This window comes from Poecile atricapillus, chromosome 3 (genome assembly GCF_030490865.1).
Source record: "Poecile atricapillus isolate bPoeAtr1 chromosome 3, bPoeAtr1.hap1, whole genome shotgun sequence".
In the NCBI taxonomy this organism is placed as follows: Eukaryota; Metazoa; Chordata; class Aves; order Passeriformes; family Paridae; genus Poecile; species Poecile atricapillus.
In genome coordinates, this window is record NC_081251.1 from 2553778 (window position 1) to 2571756 (window position 17979).

Here is a 17979-nt window from a genome sequence, read left to right on the forward strand (position 1 = left end):
TCTAATATACATAGAATTATTTCATTCTAATAGCTTCCAGCTTCTGGAAGTCAGTAGTTTTAAGTCTTCCTGAGTTTCCATGATTTCTAGCAGACTAATTTTCCCTGGATTTGTCAAACCCCTGCCTTTTAAAGCCATTTTTACTTTTGTCTGGTGTAAAAATCAGTGAATCCTGAACTGAACTGTGCTAAGTGAGCAGTGCTTCCCACTGCTGCCTTGGATCACATTATCATTCCAGCGAGTGTCCTTGATTACTAAATCATCAAAAAACATGGACAATTGTCCTCTTATTTTCCAATTATTTGTAATAAACATTTCTCATATCAACCATCAGCCATTTCTTCCCCAAACTGGAGGCCTTCACTCTGTTTAGTTTCTTCTCATGAGGAAACCTCTTCCCTTGGGATGCCTTTTTTTCTCTGCCTTTCTGACTTCTGTTGTGGCATGGAATAGAATCAGAGAACCCCAGAATGGTTTGGGTTGGAAGGGACCTTCCATGGCCAGGAATGACCTAAATTGGGTGCCCAGAATATTCCAACAATAAGCATGGACCTGTGCCGTGCCCAGTGATTCCTGTCTTAATTTGCTTTCCTGACTCAACCTGGTGTATCACTTCTGTCTTTATAATTGAATATTTATAATAATGTCTATTCATAATTGAATATTTTCCTCCAGAGCTGGGTCCCCCACTCCCTGCCTTGCTCACCTCTGCACAGTGAGGGAAACCAGTCCTAAACCCACGTTGTGAACCCGCTCTGTCCCCCCACGATCACTCGGCGCATTTGTTTTCTCCGCTGTGGTTTTGGACTTGTGGAATAACCTTGCTTCTCTCTGCTCCTTCCCACATGATTCCCAGGATGACAGCACTAGCCATAGTGACCACCAAGACCCCATTTCCTTAGCCGTGGAGATGGCAGCAGTCAACCACACCATCCTGGCGCTGGCCCGGCAAGGAGCCAACGAGATCAAGACAGAGGCTCTGGACGACGACTGATGCCAAGAAAGGGGAGGGTCAAAGCAAGAAGTAACTTAGTTTTAGACGTAGCACCTTAGCAGACTTTCCTCGGTCCTTAATATGTGTTCTTACAGTATAACTTTGCAGTTTCTTGTACGTCAGTTAGCTGTTAGGGTCTTGTTCTGTGAAGATGGCATGGTGCCCTCAGCCTTTGCATATACTCTCTCAGTATTAATTCCCAGTAAATAATCAATCAACCAACCAACCTCCCTCTCCCGGCCCCCAGTGGCTAGAAAGGTAAAATCAAAAAACAAAAAAACAAAAAAACAAAATAATCATAAAAAAAAAAAAGAAAAAAAAGAAAAAAAAAATATATCTTGCTGCTCTGTCTTAGCATTCAAAGTGCTTCCAGGTATTTTAGACAGCCCTCAATTACAAGTCTTAGGCTACACTTAAAATCTTGGATAACCTTAGAGATGGTGTTGAAACCGATAGTCCGTACGCTTTCCCTGCCCTGAGACTGGAAGGATGCAAGCTGAGGTAGTGGCACAGGGTGGATGGACACCAGACCGGGAGTATCAACAGAGAGTAAAAAGAACACTTAGAAACCCCACTCCAGCATGGGAATAAATGATTTCCAGCTGCAATAAGCCGTGCCTCACTGGTCATACAGTGACTCCGTTTACTTCCGGGTGCTGTGCTGAGAATGTCCATTGGAAACACATTCCCACATTTCGGTCGATGCTCACATATTCAACACAGACATCCTCTACTCTCACAAGCTGCCTGGCTTAGTGGAGAAGTGCTGCCTTCTGCCTCTGGGACCATGGTTGAAGCCCAGCCTGGGATCAAATGAAAAATGAGCTGAATGTCTAATGGACAACAGTCCACTTCTCAGAACCACTGCGCGTTCTTGGCATGGCTGGCAGTGCCTGCTCAGAAGAGGTCTAGACTCTTACCCATCTGTCATTAACAATTTCACCTTTAATTCCTCCTCTCTCACCTTTTCTGCCCCCACCCTACTCCCCTCTCCACTTTGCCACTTTCGAAAGCAATGTTTTCCAGGAAGGTTGTTAAGGTCCTGAAATGGGTGAGTGGATTTTCACACGCCTGTGTAAGTAATGCCTACGTCCCGACTAGCCTGAAAGGTTACTGGAGAATTCGACATCTGACCTTTGCTAGATAACCATCAGAGCATAAATATTCTCCTAAATATGAACTTTTTTTGTTGGTTTGAAGGCAGGAGGATCTCTTACCTGAGAAATGGGGTGTGAATGTTTTGTGTTCTCTTTACTCTGTCTTTGTTAAGGTGTGAGAAAGCTATACTGCTACGAGCAATTTAATTAATAATTGGAAGCCATACTGATAATGGATGTGGTAATATTTGTAAAGCAAACCTACTCTAAGTAGCAGGAACTAATGGAATTGTTTTCCTTGATCATATGTAGCACTTTTGTTACTTTTTTCTTAAAGATATTTATATTTGATAAGTCTTTTTTTTATCATTTGAGAATTCCAAATACCAAACAGCAAACTTGCATTACAGAGTCACCCTGCGATCACCTTGTCATCTAGTATCTAAATGATGAACTGTGTGTGCATCTAAGAAAATTACATCTGCTAGCATTGTGTGGAAATGATCTCCTGGCATCCTGATAAAATGATATGTTGCTGCCGGTAAGAGGAAACATTTTGATGGAAACAGCACGAGAAGCGTTAGAGACGGGCAGGGCTGTGTTACATTAACAGAGAACAAATTAAAAACCTACGGAAAATTTTCGTGTAGAGGCACATATATAAAAGTTTGCATAGTGTTTCCTCCACATTCTGCTTTATCTTCCCAGTTGGTGTGGGAATAGCTTAAAGAGGGGAAAACAGCTCAGTCTGAAGGATGGGTTTCCCTTTGCTCCCCTCCACTTCTGAGGTGGATCAAAGGGAAGTTCCCGTTACTCGCCTTGTTCTCATCCCTTCCTCCCTCTTAACTCTCAGTGACCCCTCCAGAGCGGCTCCTCAGCAGGTTTTGAGCCAGGCTGAGCCCTCCAGATCAGCTTCCCCCGTGTCCATGTGGAGCAAGCTGCTCCCCCAAGTGCCCAGGAGATGCTGTGCTCAGGGGGCACCGCCCTGCCACCTCTTTGTCCCTTGGAAGATCTATAGGTAGGGCTTGGCCTTGACTTCCACTTATGGATTTCATTGGAAAATTTATGTGCTTTCCTTAGGTATAGATCACTGGAGCAGAATGAAGCCGTCTTTTTTTTTCTGTTTTATTGCATTTCTTGGGTAGGCAAATTCATGAGTAGTGTCAGGGTGGACTCAGGAAAGGCAGGACTTGGATCAGTGACCATTGCACCACTGCAGTTATTTTCTTACTGCCTGTATGAATGTTTTGGTACTAAGGAGTGAAAGGATGGGGAGAGCTTTTATTTCTATTTTTGCACAGCAGAATGATGGAGCAAACTCGAGCCTTAGTGGAATTTTACCTACTTATTCATTCCACAGTCACACACTGAGCTGACAAGCAACATCCACGATTTATAGTAAGGAGATTTTAATAATCGATGACCTCTTTACGTTGGGCTTGCCACCACCATTTGTTCTGGCTGTTTCATTTTAAAAAGAACAGACTCAAACTGTTGGACAGCTGCAATTTTAAAAGACATATTGCTTATTGCTTACCATAGTATCTGTAAAAAAAAAAAAAGGCATTGTTTGAGGCTTTGCCTTTTAAGAGCAATAAGGAAGAATAAAAATAGTATTAGAACTTATATATCCTGATTATAGGTTCATGTGATGCAGGATCAAAGTAACACCGCTGAAAATGTGTGTCTGTACCATCTAATGTAGAATAATCTGGTCTTAATTCTGTTTGTCACTGTCAGGAAGCTGCTGACATCCCACACCAGTATCTTCTCTGAAGGTTAAACAGGTAAAAAAAACCCTTGTGAGCAGATCTTCCTGGGCTGTACATGCCAGTTCTCTGCCTTCCCACATCATCATCTTACCAGAGAAAATATCAAATATCTGGGGAATCAACCCCTTGGTTCTGTGGGGTCGATGTTTGGGGTGTGTCTGCTCTGGCTTCTCTTTGGGCATCGAGAAGTACGAGTGGCACCTCAGAGGGATGAGTGGGACCTCAGCTGTCCCCAGGGTGCTCCTGGCAGGTTGTTCCCTTCATTCTGGAAGTTCACAAGGAGCCATTTGCAGCTGCTCAATCCCTTTTTGGTTTGAGGTGAATTATCTGGAATGGGACAGGTGCTGATGTGATGGTACCGAGATGAACGAATGTGATCTGGAGTAAGTGAAAGAATCGGTGGAGGGCGTGTCCTGGAATTCAGGAATCCTGGAATTCTTTCTTCTGGGGGTTTTTCCACGATATGGAGTTGTCTTTGTCTTTCTGTCTGTGGTTTTCCTTGGACATGAAGCCTCATTTTGGTAGCACTGCAGTGGAGTGGCAGTTTGTTGTAGCCAGGCTGGAGTTACTGCAGTTTGTTCTCCTTGAAGTAGCTCTGGTGTCAGATCCGAGCTTCCTTTTTGTTCTGTGACCAGAGAAGAAGTTAATTTAAGAAGCTCCTCATCTGTGATGGTCACAGATTGCTTTTACCTTCGTAGAGTGAGTTCTGGCTGATATTTTGTCCCTCATAAAGTCCTTTTACTTGAGTTGTTGTCTCTGACCGTCTTGTTAAAACAACAATTTCTACCTCCACTTCTTTTCTGGATTCTTTTGGTGTAGGGTTTTTTTTTTAGTTCCCCCACTCTTTTCCTGAAGTATGAGATCCTAAACATTTGCAAAAGCCTTATGAGTTGATAAAAATCAGCAGATTTGTTACCTGTTGATCTTGTGAATACTCTGTAGACACACGTGTGGTTGTAGTGGAATCCTGTGCTGGATGTGAGTCTGCAGTGCACCCTTGCAGCAATTAAGGAATCTCATTAAGAGCCTTCAGGAGGTCATGGAAAGGGTTTAGACCCCTCTGTCTATCTTTTGTGGGACCATTGTGTGGGCAAGAAAGGGGGAGATGGAAGCACATGTCACATAGTGGGAGATTGCAGGAGCTGGGATTGTCCAGGCTGGGTCACAGTACATCCCAGATTTTGGGCGTTAACTGTCTTAATAAATCAGTTTTAACCTGGGGGTCCAGTGCAGGGTCCAGAGTTGGACTTTGATGATCCTTGTGGGTCCCTTCCAACTCAGGATATTCTGTGATTCCAGAGAAGACAGAGCCAGGCTCTTCTCAGAGGTGCCCAGCAAAAAGCTGAGGGGGGAGAGGGCTGAAGTTGCATTAAGGAGAATCCCAGATGGATATAAAAAGAAGTATTTTCATGCTCAGTAGTAGAAATGGCCCAGAAAGTCAGTGAAATTCCCATCCTTTGGGATACACAAAATTCAACTGGACAGGGTTGGATTAGAGACCTCCAGAGGTCTCTTCTGACCTAAATTATTCTCTGATTCTGTGCAGACCTGCTCAGGTTGAGGTGTTCCTTAGTTCTGATCTGTACATGTTGACTTCTTTAAAGAAATTCTGTTAATTTGTTGAGGGGTTTTTTCTGTTTTGCTGTTCATAAAAATTATCTTTTCTAGTTTACTAATAGAGGAGCTTTATTTGCAGGGTCTGGCTCCAGGCTCCAATCAAGCCATAAGTTAGAGATTTCATTAATTATTTGCTCTGTTTACACAGTTCTTCAGGGATATTTGACTTACTCTGTTTGTTTCATTGCCTAACATCAGACTGGTAAGTTTTTCATGTTTTTGTAACATTTGTGATTTGTAGATCAGTTTTTGCCTTCATTTGTGAAGATTTATCTTTGTCTTGCTGCTGTGAGTGCAAGTGAGAAACTCCACATAGCTGAACCTACTTCAGGAAAAACTCAAGCCCACTGTGGTAAGCCAGAAATTTTGGGTCAGGAAATCACAAATTGGTGATTGTTATGAGCTGAAAGGGTTTGATTGGGAAAAAGTCAGATTGTGCTCAGCTGGATCCCCCTTATGCTGTTGGCCACTTCTAGGAAAAGCAGTGTGGTAGTTGAAATAAGCTTTATTTTTCATACAGATCAACCCACTAAAATTGGTGTAAGAATTTTCCAAACTCAAAATTGCCACCTTGATGCAGGATGTTGGGTTCCCTGTGTGTGATCCTAACTGGAATCCAAAGCTGGAGTCACACTTTGCAAATTACTAAATTCAGTGTGAGACTCTGCCCATAATCCTGAGCTGTGGGTGTTCAGCTGGGGATGGTTTCCAACCCCTCCACTGCTTTATCCCCTCCTCATTTTAATTAATATTTGTATTAATGTTCCTCCTCCTCCCACTCCAGCTCCATCATGGTGCAGCCCCCACTTCCCAGTGCTCATCAGCTTCTTTCAAACTCATTGAGTAATTACCAGCAAATTTTAGAGGGTTTTGTCAAAATTTTGCTCTTATTTTATCTGAGTTTTCCCACTCAAGTAGCTCTTGCACTCTTTGAAGTTATTTAACTTGATAATATTATTTTGATCAAAGTCTTAAGCTTACAGGCAATAATCTTTGGTTTGGTGCAGCTTTTGGCATTTGGCAAGAATCTTTGTTGGCAGGATTGGTTTTAAAATTGTGTTACATGTCAGTGACCTTAATATATGTTCCTTGCATGGATTTTGTGTGTTTTTAGCAGAAGTCAGGGGCTGGATCCTGATCCCAGCTACTTTAATGGAGTTTTATGGAGTTTTCACTGTGATGATTCCTTGGAAGGGAAGGTTGATGGCCTGACCAAAAAAATACCTTGCAGTTCCCAAGAAGAGTTGCAAAGACATTTCAACCTAAAACATTCCCCCCTGGGCTTTTGAGCAGCTGGGATATTTACTCAGGATATTGGAACAATTATTGGCCAAAAGGGATTTGGTACAGCCCTAAAACCCTCATTTCAGCCTCTCTTTCTCCTGTCAAATTTATGGGGTTTAAACTGTCTGACTAAAGACTTTGCACATTCATGAAAACCAGAGGCATTCTAGAGATGGCAGCTACAAATCCAAATTTAAAATACACTGAAATTATCTTTTTTTTTCCTTTATGAGAAATGTGTTACAACTAAAAGAGCGTGGTTGAGTGTTTTGAGGACTGTCAGGAAGGTGACAGGGATTTGATGTTGGTTTTTGTCCAACAAATGTAAATCAAATCAAATCAATGGAAGTTTATCTCAGTGGCAGCAGTGAGGCAGAGGAAGAAAAATTTAAACTCTTTTACCAAAGAGTTTGTTGCCATCCTTGGTCTTAGGTTTTATCACTTAAAAATAGCCTGGAATTGTTTGTTTTGTAGCTTATATCAGAGGGTTGTGGAATGGGTTGAGTGGGAAAGGATTTTAAAGAGCATCCAGTCCCTCCTCTGCCATGGGCAGGGAATCCTTCCACCATCCCAGGTTCCTCCAGGCCCCAGGTCCATCCTGGCCTTGGACACTTGCAGGGATGGAACTTCCACGGAGCTAGAAAATAATTTGCCATTTGAAACCCAGGGAAAAAATCACAAAGCGTTTTAAATGCCCCTTTTAATCAGGCTGATGCAGCAGAAGAACCGATGGGCTTGATGGCTGCAGTCTGGAGCTCTTTCCCTTTCTTTCAGGGAGGTCTGGAGCGCTCCAGCCAGGAGCTGGAGCAGGAATGAAGTGAAGCCATTGAGCTGGAGGGGCTGGTGATGGGCCTTTGATGTTTCTGTATGTGCAGAGCATCTCTCCCTCAGCTGCCTTGGCAGAAACCTCCCTGTGCCATTTATTCCCTCTCTGCTCAATGGCAGCGGGAGTGTTCTGCTGATCAAAACAGCCAGCACACTTGTGCTGAATCCTTTCAGGCTGCAGCCAGGGTAATTGGGATGGGCAGGATAAATGGATGGGAGTATGGCAGTCACAGTGATGGCAGCTCTTTTCAATGGCTGGGTGTCCCTGACGGGTAATTAGCGGCTTTAGAACCACGGGGATTGGCATGGCCGTGATTAAAAGGATTTCTGTCTTTTCTGTGATTGAAAACAGAAGATCTCCCACCCCCTAATTCTCTTTAATACCAGTGTTATTAGTGACACTTGGAACACAGCTCCTCTGTAAACTTAAATAATGACCTCAGTGAATGGTGACTTAGAGCAGCAGGGACTGAAGCGAGCTCAGTTTTCTATGCAAAGCTGCTCCTCCTGATTCTGTTTCCCGCTCCACGTGCTTGTCACTCCCAGCGAGTTTGGAGACAAAGAGGACATTTGGTTGTGTGACAGCCTGAGGACAGATTGCCCAGAGCCTGGTTTAGCTCTTCTGGCTCATTTTGGATTTAAGGAGATGAAGAGGATGAACTCTGCTGGACTCATCCTGATTTTTCACCTGTCTGCAGCTGGAGGGTTCCTTGGAGCAGGGAGTGTCCCTGGCTCTTGGGTGCCACTCCAAGTTCCCATTCCCAGTTTGGAAGCCTTATCAGCACTTGTTGCCATGCTCTCCTCCAGCTCTGCTCACAGTGTAGAGATGGGAGCTAACTCCCCTTTTTCCTTAAAAAAAAATCTCAATTTTTTTTTTTCCTATCCCCCCACAGGAGACTTGGCTGGACACTATCCTTGCCATTCACCCAGGATATCTGGTGTTGACCCAAAATATCATCATTTTCCCCTGATCTTGTTAGATCCTCCAAAAGCATCTGCCATAGGGTGTTCTGTGCCTTTTAAATCTGTTTTTGTGAGTATCTGTTGCCCACTGTGCACTGCAGAGCCTGTGCTCCGTTTTTGCCCTTAATTCTTGACCAGATTTTTCCATAATTTTGTTCTCCACTTATCAGGCAGGTTTCCACATTTTGTTGGCATGTAGAGATGCTTAAAGGGACTCTGAGTCAAATTTAGTAAAATTGGCAGGTTCCTCTCACCAACAAATTCTCGAGAGAATTTAGGGACTTCCCTTAGGCTCTTATTTAAATCTTCCAGTTACTTTTCAGCTTCTTTGCCTTGAAATCCTTGTGAATCCCAGTTCAGAGCAGACCTGTGGCCCTGGGTACTTCAGTTCTCCCAGCACAGTTCCCAGCACTGCACTCACAGTAGCAATGGGAACATCTTCTCTTTTAGAAAACACATTTTTAGATATTCACTTGCTGCTGTCACTGTCCTCAATTCAGCTTCCCGTCCTCCTCTCCCTTCCCCTTAACTAATTAAAGTCTTCCATGTTATGGCAAGATGGCATATGTAGCTTAAATAACCCACCTCTTTAATTAAGAGGTTGAATTCAGCCTTCTGAGATATATTTGACATCATTTGAGATTTAAAAATACATTTTACTTACACAGTTTATCCGTCAGATCGCTCAAGGAGGGCAAAGAGATAATGAGAGTAAATTATTAATTAATATTTCTCACCCAGTATATTCCATTAAGAATATTAAGCATTTATTCCATTCCTCAAAGCACATTTGACTTTGGATTGTTCTTAAGTCTGCCTGCTGATGAAGTTGCTGCTGTCTCTCTTTGACAGGACTGTAGGGACAGGGTGGAAAATACCCTTCAGGACCTAAATCACAGCCAGGAATTCCAAATATCAACTCACTGACCAAGTTTTCCACTTCCTTTAGCATTGTGAGCAGATCTTTTCAAGCCAGACATGCCACAGACTGTCCCTGACACATCCAAGCTGTTCTTAGCTTGAAAACAATTGGTAAAATGGAGTGAAAACAGCAGCAGGAGCACCTCCACTTCCAGTGTATGGGATGGAATGGGATGGAATGGTGAAGGAATTCAAGATGTTGTTGGGAAAGACCCGGGAGTATTGCACAACATCTGGAACTGCTCCCTGAAGAGGGGAAACACCTTGGGATCTTTGTTGATGAGAGGATTGAAGTGGTTTGGGAGCTGTTACTGGATCTGAGCTGTGCTTTTGTTTGTTTTCTCACAGAGGTGGTTCAGGGAAGGGCTGTTAAATCCCATCCCATCCCACTCCTGCCATGGGCAGGGACACCTCCCACTGTCCCAGGCTGCTCCAGCCTGGCCTTGGACACTGCCAGGGATCCAGGGACAGCCACAGCTTCTCTGGGAATTTCATCGCAGCCACATCCTCACAGGAACAATTCCTTCCCAATATCCCATCCATCCCTGCCCTCTGGCAGTGGGAAGCCATTCCCTGTGTCCTGTCCCTCCATCCCTTGTCCCCAGTCCCTCTCCAGCTCTCCTGGAGCCCCTTTAGGCACTGGAAGGTGCTGGAAGGTTTCCTGCAGAGTTCCCTTTCCGTTTAACCAAACATTCCCACCTTGGCACACAGGAACAGTTCAATTCTAAGAGTTCAATTCACCACTTCTTCATTCAGAGCCCTTCACTTACACAAACCTTTCTTCTGTAGAGCTTTTTAAGTCCCAGTCCTCTTTCTCCAGGGCCTTGGAGAAAATCAGTGCTGTTGAGATGTGGAAATGTTTATAAATCTCTTGGATATATGTGATAAATTTGTGAAGGGAGATGCAGAATAGAGAGACACTTTCAATTAGGGTTGGGTTTAGTTTTTTAATTATTTTTCTTTTTTTTGATGAAGTAGGTGGAATAGGGAGTTTGCTTCGGGATTGTTGGAGGCCACCTGACCTTCAGGGTCTCCTTGTAGGTGGCAGACTGGTCCCTTCTGGCCTTAATTGTAAATCTATGACTCCAAAGAGATAAAATGTGTCTTTTACCTTTAGAACTTGTTCAGAATATTGAATAGTTTATAGAGATTTGAGTTCTGGAGGGGTTCTCTGCAGCAAGAACTTTCCATCAGAGAACACGTTGTGCCTTATGTCTCTAACCCCACTTCCAGTTCCATACAATAAAAATCTTGTACCATTACCCCCAAATTCAGCATAAATAGAATTTGATCAATTATAACCATTTCTTTGGGCTGCAGTGCCTCAGCAGCTGATTTTCACAAATACCATTGTCAGAGGGCTTCAAAAAATCCCACAGCCAGCACAAGCCCTCTTGCTAAACTTATTTCCTCCATGGAGCCTGCATTCCTTGAAGAAATTCCTGTGGAGAGTCTGAATTCAACCCTCCTCAACTGCTCTGAGCCATTTGCTTCCCTCTGAAGTTGATTCTTGGTACGGAATTTATCGGTATAGGTCATTATACTTACATATTTGTCACATTATTTTCCCAGATTTCAGTGCTTCTCATAGAAATAATCTCTTTTATCTTTCATGCAAGCTCCTTCACACCCCAATAATCCCATTTTACCTGGTTTGCCTGTTGTGAAGTGCTCTGACCTGAAGCTGTTGTCCTTGCAGCCTCCAAGTAAGGGATTGATGTTTCCACCCTATAAAAAACAATCCATTGTAGGGCAGAAGGTTCCAGACTTTCTGCTCTGGGGTTTCCCAGCTCTCAGACCCTTCTCCCTTCCCTCCTTGCAATTTAGATGATTAGAAAATCACAGAAATAGCAATTTTTAAGTATAATTTTTTTTTATTAGTACTTGGAGACTCTTTTTTTTTACTGGGAACATTTGTTTACTGGGAGACACCCCCCTTTCCTTTGGCCTTTTAGATGGTGCTGTATCCATTACTTACTTGAAGTATATATGAAATAAATAAGAACAATTTTATCTACTTTGGCCGGTTAAAAGGAAAAAAATCAGCTCATGAATTCAGCCAGTTTACAGCAGGTTCTTCACTTGCACAATTCTGTGTGAAATCAGGACCCTGGGAGAGGGACAAGGTGGAAATGGTTTTTTCATAGAATCATGGAATGGTTTGGGTTGGAAGGGACCTTAAAGCTCATCCATCTGCCATGGGCAGGGACACCTTCCCCTATCCCAGGGTGCTCCAAGCCCTGTCCAGCCTGGCCTTTTTTATTCCAATTTATTTCAATTTATTTTGCCTTGCTTACCCTTTCTGTTGGAACCTTAATTGGAGCAGTGGATTTTCCCGGTTTGGGTGCCTGCTTTTTTTAATGTGGGTGTTTGGGACAGGATGCCTGGATTTGCACAGCTTTCCCAGGAGTCTGCTGCTTCCCTTGGACACTTCATTTATCCAGGGTTAGGAATCTCTCATCGAAGCCAGAGTAGCTTTTTATTATTATTCATAAGTTGGTTTAGGCTTGAAAATCATTGGAAAATCTTGAAGTCACTTTTCCAAATGAAAGAATTACAGTGAAAAGAGAGTTTGGATTTTGAGCTTCCCATCTTCCAGTGTTATCCACTGAATTTTCTGTTCCTTTTTTTTGGCTTCTGTGTGAATTTGGGTGTCACCCTGAGCCTTGTGCTGCCCTGAAGCTGGTGACTGGTTTTTGGTGGCTGTGGGGTCAGAGCCCTGTTTGGTCTTTCAGGAGGGACAGATTCCCCATTCTGTCACCCAATAAAAACCCAAAATCAAAACCCCTTTTTCCTTGCTGTTGGCTCCAGGAATGTCTTTCTGAATCTCATCAAAGCCTCTCTAATTTTGCTGCTGGCATTCTGGGCAGCACTTTTCCAGCCAGTGCTGCTGCTTGAGGCTGGGAGAGCCCGAAGTCCCTCAGCCTTCAGTCAGATCCTGTGGGAAGGGGCAGTGTCATTGTGTCACCGTGGGACAGGCTGTGTCCATAACCCAGGAATATCAGATTTAAACTCAGTTTAAACAGCAGCTCTGTCACAGGGTGATGAGTCAGAGTTACTTGTGGCCACGGGAAGCACCATTTTCCTGACACATTGCCTTGGCTGTCTTCCTCTTGGTCTTTATGTTCTTCCCAAGGCTGCCACGAGCCCGGGAAGCGGGAGATACGTGCAGTACTTCTTTCATTTTAGTTTTTTTTTTTTCCTTAGTGTCGATTTAAAAAGTGCCTAAGTGAGGAACAGGACTCCAGAGTGAGCTGGAGGAATAGGATTAGACCTCATTTCCCTCTTAAGAAAAGAGCCCTCCCTGCATCCCTCCTCACATCCCTCCGGAGCCCGGCAGAATCCGGCTGGAAAAAGCTCCCTGTTCTTGCCTTGTGCTGCCCTCCTTGGTTCTCAGTCTTTTAGGGGGGATCTCATTTCTCAGCCAAACATTTGCAATCTCTGGTTTGGGGTGGATGGCAAAGAGGGGGGAAGCTTGGATGAAATTCAGTAGGAAACTGCCTCTTGGATTGCAGATACAAAGAGCTCTGTGTGATAAACTTCCACCTCTGGAAAACCAGGTGGAAAAAGCTGATGTGCTTCCTTAATCACCTCCTTTGGAATCACAGAATGGTTTGGGTTGGAAAGAACCTTCAAAATCATCCAGTCCCACCCCCTGCCATGGGCAGGGACACCTCCCACTATCCCAGGCTGATCCAAGCCCTGTCCAACCTGGCCCAGAACATTTCTAGGGATGGGGCAGCCAAAAGCTCTCTGGAATCCCAAAGGCAGTTTCTTCCTATATTCTTAATTATTTCTAGGTTTATCATAGTGGCACCTGCTAAACATTTTGTCCAAATAATCCTAACTATTGGCAGGTGGTTATAATTTTGTAAAGGTGAGAATTTTACGTGGGTTTAAAGACTAAAGGAATCAGTGATAGTTTAAAAAAAAAAAAAAAATCATTAAAGGAGGATTTCTTCTGACCAGAGTGAAAGGAGGTAACAGAACACTATGAAGGTGTTTTAGTACCACTTAAGGGTTCAGCAAATGAAAGCAATCCGTGTTTAGATGTTTTATTTTTCATTAGCAACAAAATGTTTTCACTCTGACAACATCCAAGGTGGGAAATCCTGGGAAAGGACTGTTGGAAAGTTGTGAGGACATCTCTGCAGAGGGCAGAAACTCAGCCTCTGGGGAGTGGATGTTGATAGAAGCAGATAGAATGTGGGAATCCATTGCTGGGGTCCTGATGGAAATCCCCTGTTGGTGGAGCCTGTGGTCCTGCTCTGAGATGCCTTTTGGGAGTGGTATTTCCCTGAGAAGTGGTTGTCACTGGCAGTGGGTGTTGGTGACAGCAGATGGATGCTGTAGTTGAGCGCTGCAAACCCTCAAGTGAGGGCAGGGTGGAACAAGCTCAGAGCCACACAAAAACAGAGCTAAACCCCGGCGAAGGCCAGGGAGGTTCCTCACACCCAAATCCTGTGTGTCTCGACTTTGTCCCACTGTTCCCTCCACCTTGGGGCGGGTGCCAGCCCTGCATCTCCTGTCCTGGGCTGGGATGGCTCCAGCTGCCTCCTGTCACTTCACTGTCACCAGCTCCATCAGTGACACCCAAGACGAGCCGTGTCCCATCCCTGTCCTGTCCGTTCCTCTGTCGGCCTCTCCCACCCAGCTGCTGCTTTGCCCCAGCTGGGCCCCGTGTCTCATCTGCTGTAGGTGTCCTGCCTACCTCAAGAGGTAACCATGGGATGCTGGAGTGGTGTGGTCACCCTCTGGTCAGTTTTCCATGAGCACTAGCGCACACTCACACTCACACTCACACTCACACACACACACACACACACTGGAATGTATATTCTCCTCCCCCCCAGCCCCCAAATAACCTCTTGACCTGATCCTTGCTGTAGCCACCACCAACTCCTCTTGCAAATTGGATGCTGCTTTAAATGTGAAAACAAATGTTCAAGAAGCTATAAAACCTGAATGAAAGCTAAAGCTGAATTTATAAAGCCTTGTTGCATATGAGCCAAAAGTGCAAAAAGCTCTATATAATGAACTAACCTGCCACTCATATAAATATAAATATATATAAATATATTAAAATCAGACTGTTCTACAAAATTGTGTATTTGTATTTTTGTGTACGTACAATTTTCTGCTAAGCAGAAGGAGGATGTAGTATAGGATGATGTGAGAAGAGATTTTGTTTAATCATATTTCTTTGTTACTTATTTTTGTTAACATCCAGATGCCTGTCTTTGTCTTATGTGTATGACACTGTTCCAAAGGTGCAGTATCCCTCTCCCGCGGCGCGTCCGACCTCCTTCCTCCACAGGGAATGAGTCAGGTGATGCCCCTCATCATCATCATCATCGTATCATCGTATCATCATCCTATCATCATCATCATCCCCTTCAGATCCACCCTGGTCTTGATCTTAAGGGCTGCTCGTTCAGCTGAGAGACGAGATGTTTCATTGCCCGCGCCTTGTGAAGTTGAATATTCATGTGCTGGTTGACTCCTCTGCACGTAGCTGTTCCCTGAACACGTTTCCATGCTCTGCTGCTGCTCCTCAGCCTGACATTCTGGGGAGAAAGAAATGGATTGGATAGGTTGGGAGGGAGGATGAGCAGATCCTGGTGGTGGGAAGTTGCTTGTGGAGAAGGAAGTGCCGGGGTGGTCCCTGGGGTGAGCCTCACTCAGAGCCCACGGGGGATGGAGGAAGCACCTCCTGTTCCCCACGCTGGCTGTCAGGGAGGAAGGCTGGGGAGGAGGTGATGGGTTATAACTCTCCCTGTGCCCCCTCAGGAACATCCACCCCAGCACCCCTGGTGGCTTTGGGGCACTTTGGCTCTTGGCTTTGGGAAAGTTGGAGCAGCCCTGAGAGGAGTCCATCTGTTCATGTGCTGCCCTTGCAGTGAAGGCACTGAGTGTTGAGAAGAACATTCCAAACTCTTCTCCCAGTCACTGCCTTTATCTGCAAGGTGCTGATGGTTCCCTGTGAGGAGAAAAGGAATAGTGTAGGAAACCTGAGAACCCTTGGTGTGCTTGGGAATTGTCATTTATCCATCACAGAGAACTGTCCAGGGAAACAAAGGGCCCAAGGAAGCTGGATAGGACAGGATGTAGTGGAGTAACTGATGGAAAGCTTGGGGCGGGAGATGATGAAGTTCACCTTCAGTCCCACCACAATCCCTTGAGGAAGCTGATCCAGCCTCCATCCCAAATGCAGGTGAGGCTCAGTGTCCATCACACCTTCCCCTGGCAGCAGGTGCTGTGAAAACAAACCATCATCCTGTCCCCTTGTGCCCTTCTTCATTTTCTCTTTTTTAATTTCATCCCTGTCTTCGTTAGAGCCGACGCGCGGCCCGGGGAGAGCGATACTGCACCTTTCCACGTAGGGCTCATATTTATAACAATGTGTAATGACTGTAGCAAAAGTCCTTGTTTCTGTATGTGAATGGACAGAGAAACAAGTGCTCTATTGTATTGATTAAAATAGTTCAAATGAGTCCTGTATCATTGTATCTCCTATTCTGGATTAGTGCCTTTTGGACAGTAGACTGTTCTGTAATTAAAATGTAGTATAACTGCTTTTTTGTACAGTTTTGTTTTAATAAAACTTTTTTTTAATTTGTGTTTATTTTAGTATTGTACCTATTAGAAAATAAAAATGTATAACTCAACACTGACCCTTTTCTTCCATCGTCCTTTTTGTGCAGGGCTTGGCTGTGAGATCTAAAATGTGTCCTGAGAACAAAGCAAATGTAGAAAATTTGGATTTGTTTGGGGGGGAAATGAATTCTTTGTGCCCTCCCTGTGGGGAAGGGGTGAAGGTGGTGGACACGATGATGGTGGATTTGAAGCAGTGGAATCACTTGGAATTTGAGCTGATTTGGGCTTTTGGATTTTTGGATTTCTGGATTTTGCATTTGGGCTGATTCCAGGGACCTTTTGGGTCTCTTTCCACTCAAAGGAGATGTTGAGAGTGGAGTTTTCCCTCCTTGGACTGGGGTTTGTCCCAGGTGGAAGTGCTGGTCACACAGAGATGTGTCCTTGGAGATGGTGCCCTTCCCTCTGGGAACCTCCCCCCCAGGCTCAGGAAGGGCCCTGTGCCCCATCCCCAGCAGAAAAGTCTCCTGCTGAAGCAGCTGAAGGTCTGCAGGGAGCAGCCCTTGGGGCCAGCGGCCGATGAAACCAAAAGACCTCGAATTCCCGACCACGGGGGGATTGTGAGAGCCCCAAGGCAGGAGGGGGCTGTGGCTGCCCTTTGCTCCTGGCCTGGTGGGGCTGAGCAGCCTGGGGGGGTCTCAGAGAGGGTTTGTGGGGTGGGTGGGAGGGAAAAGCTTCCTCAGAACGGGAAGAAATTCCTGCAGGAGGTGTGGAAGCTGAGAAAACACCAAGTCACAGGAGCTGATTTATTCAGTGAGATGGTGGCTGGGTCCTGCCATCCTGGTTAAAATCAGGATGTGCAGCTGTGGCTGGGGGGTTTGCTCAGGATGGACACCTCAAAACGGGGGAAGGAAACTCTGGAGAGGTGCAGATGATAAAAAATGGACTTTAGGAGTGGAAACACCTTTCAAACTGCTCCTTATGCCTCTCAGACATCAAAGAGAGGGATAAAATTTATCTCCACCCTCCCCATCATCAGCTGCTGTGTTCGTAGAGGGAATCTTCTGGAGGGAGGAGGTTGGGTGGGGATCATGGAATCCCAGAATGGTTTGGGATGGAAGGCACCTCAAAACCCATCCAGTCCCACCCCTTGCCATGCAGAGACACCTTCTACTATCCCAGGCTGCTCCAGGTTCCATCCAGTCTGGCCTTGGACACTTCCAGGGATGGGAAAAACACTTCCAGGGGTGTCTGCTGCAACATCTGGGCTGCTGGATGAAGCCCACTCTTCCTCCTTCACAGCTGAAAACCAGGAATGCAGAAAAGCCCCACTTGGAGGTGTTTTAAAAAACACAAGAGGAATAAATCCACACTGGAGGTCTGTGCTTCGCAAAGAGGCTGCACTTCCAGACCTTTGTGCCTGTTTTGGTGGGAAACCAGACTGATCAGGGAAAAAAACAATAATTTATCACAGGTTGGTGTCCAAAGGTGAACAAAACCCCCTTGGAAATGTGCCCAGCTCGTGGCAGGGCAGCTCCTCTCTCCACTCAGGGGCTGCTGCCTCCCATGGCAAAGTGTTTGAAGCCAAGCGAGGCCGATGGAAGCGGTGTTAATTTGAAGGAAAACGGGGGAAAAGGTGTTCTTTGTTAGTTTTGGGGGTTTTTAAAAATTATTTTCCTGCTCTTTTTGATGGGAGCCTTTTCAAGCCGGCTTTGGCTGCAGAACAGAACGCGGCAGCGCGGGGAAGGTGCCACAGCCACCTTCCGGGAAGAGCGAGGTTTGAACAAAGTGACGCCGCTTCAAACAGCTCCTGTGTTTCAGCCAAAGAGGGTTTTTTTTCTTTCAGAAGGTAAAACATAAAAGGGAAGTGGCTTTAAAGAAAAAAAAAAAGCTGTTTTCGTGTGCTGATTGC

The 17979-nt window shown here is 45.0% G+C and overlaps 1 protein-coding gene across 10 annotated transcripts in view; it reads left to right on the forward strand.

Annotated features, from left to right (window-relative positions):
- The window catches only part of HMBOX1 (homeobox containing 1), a 116949-nt gene extending 100808 nt beyond the window's left edge, over nucleotides 1–16141 (forward strand). For 8 of the 10 annotated variants that reach the window (XM_058834211.1, XM_058834210.1, XM_058834212.1 and 5 more), the window contains one exon: nucleotides 857–16141. In XM_058834211.1, coding sequence (XP_058690194.1) covers nucleotides 857–994 — 138 coding nt within the window. In that variant the 3' untranslated portion in view covers nucleotides 995–16141. The remainder of the gene's footprint in view (nucleotides 1–856) is intronic. The other 2 variants (XM_058834218.1, XM_058834219.1) reach the window with 1 other exon arrangement.
- The last annotated feature ends 1838 nt before the right edge of the window (nucleotides 16142–17979 follow it).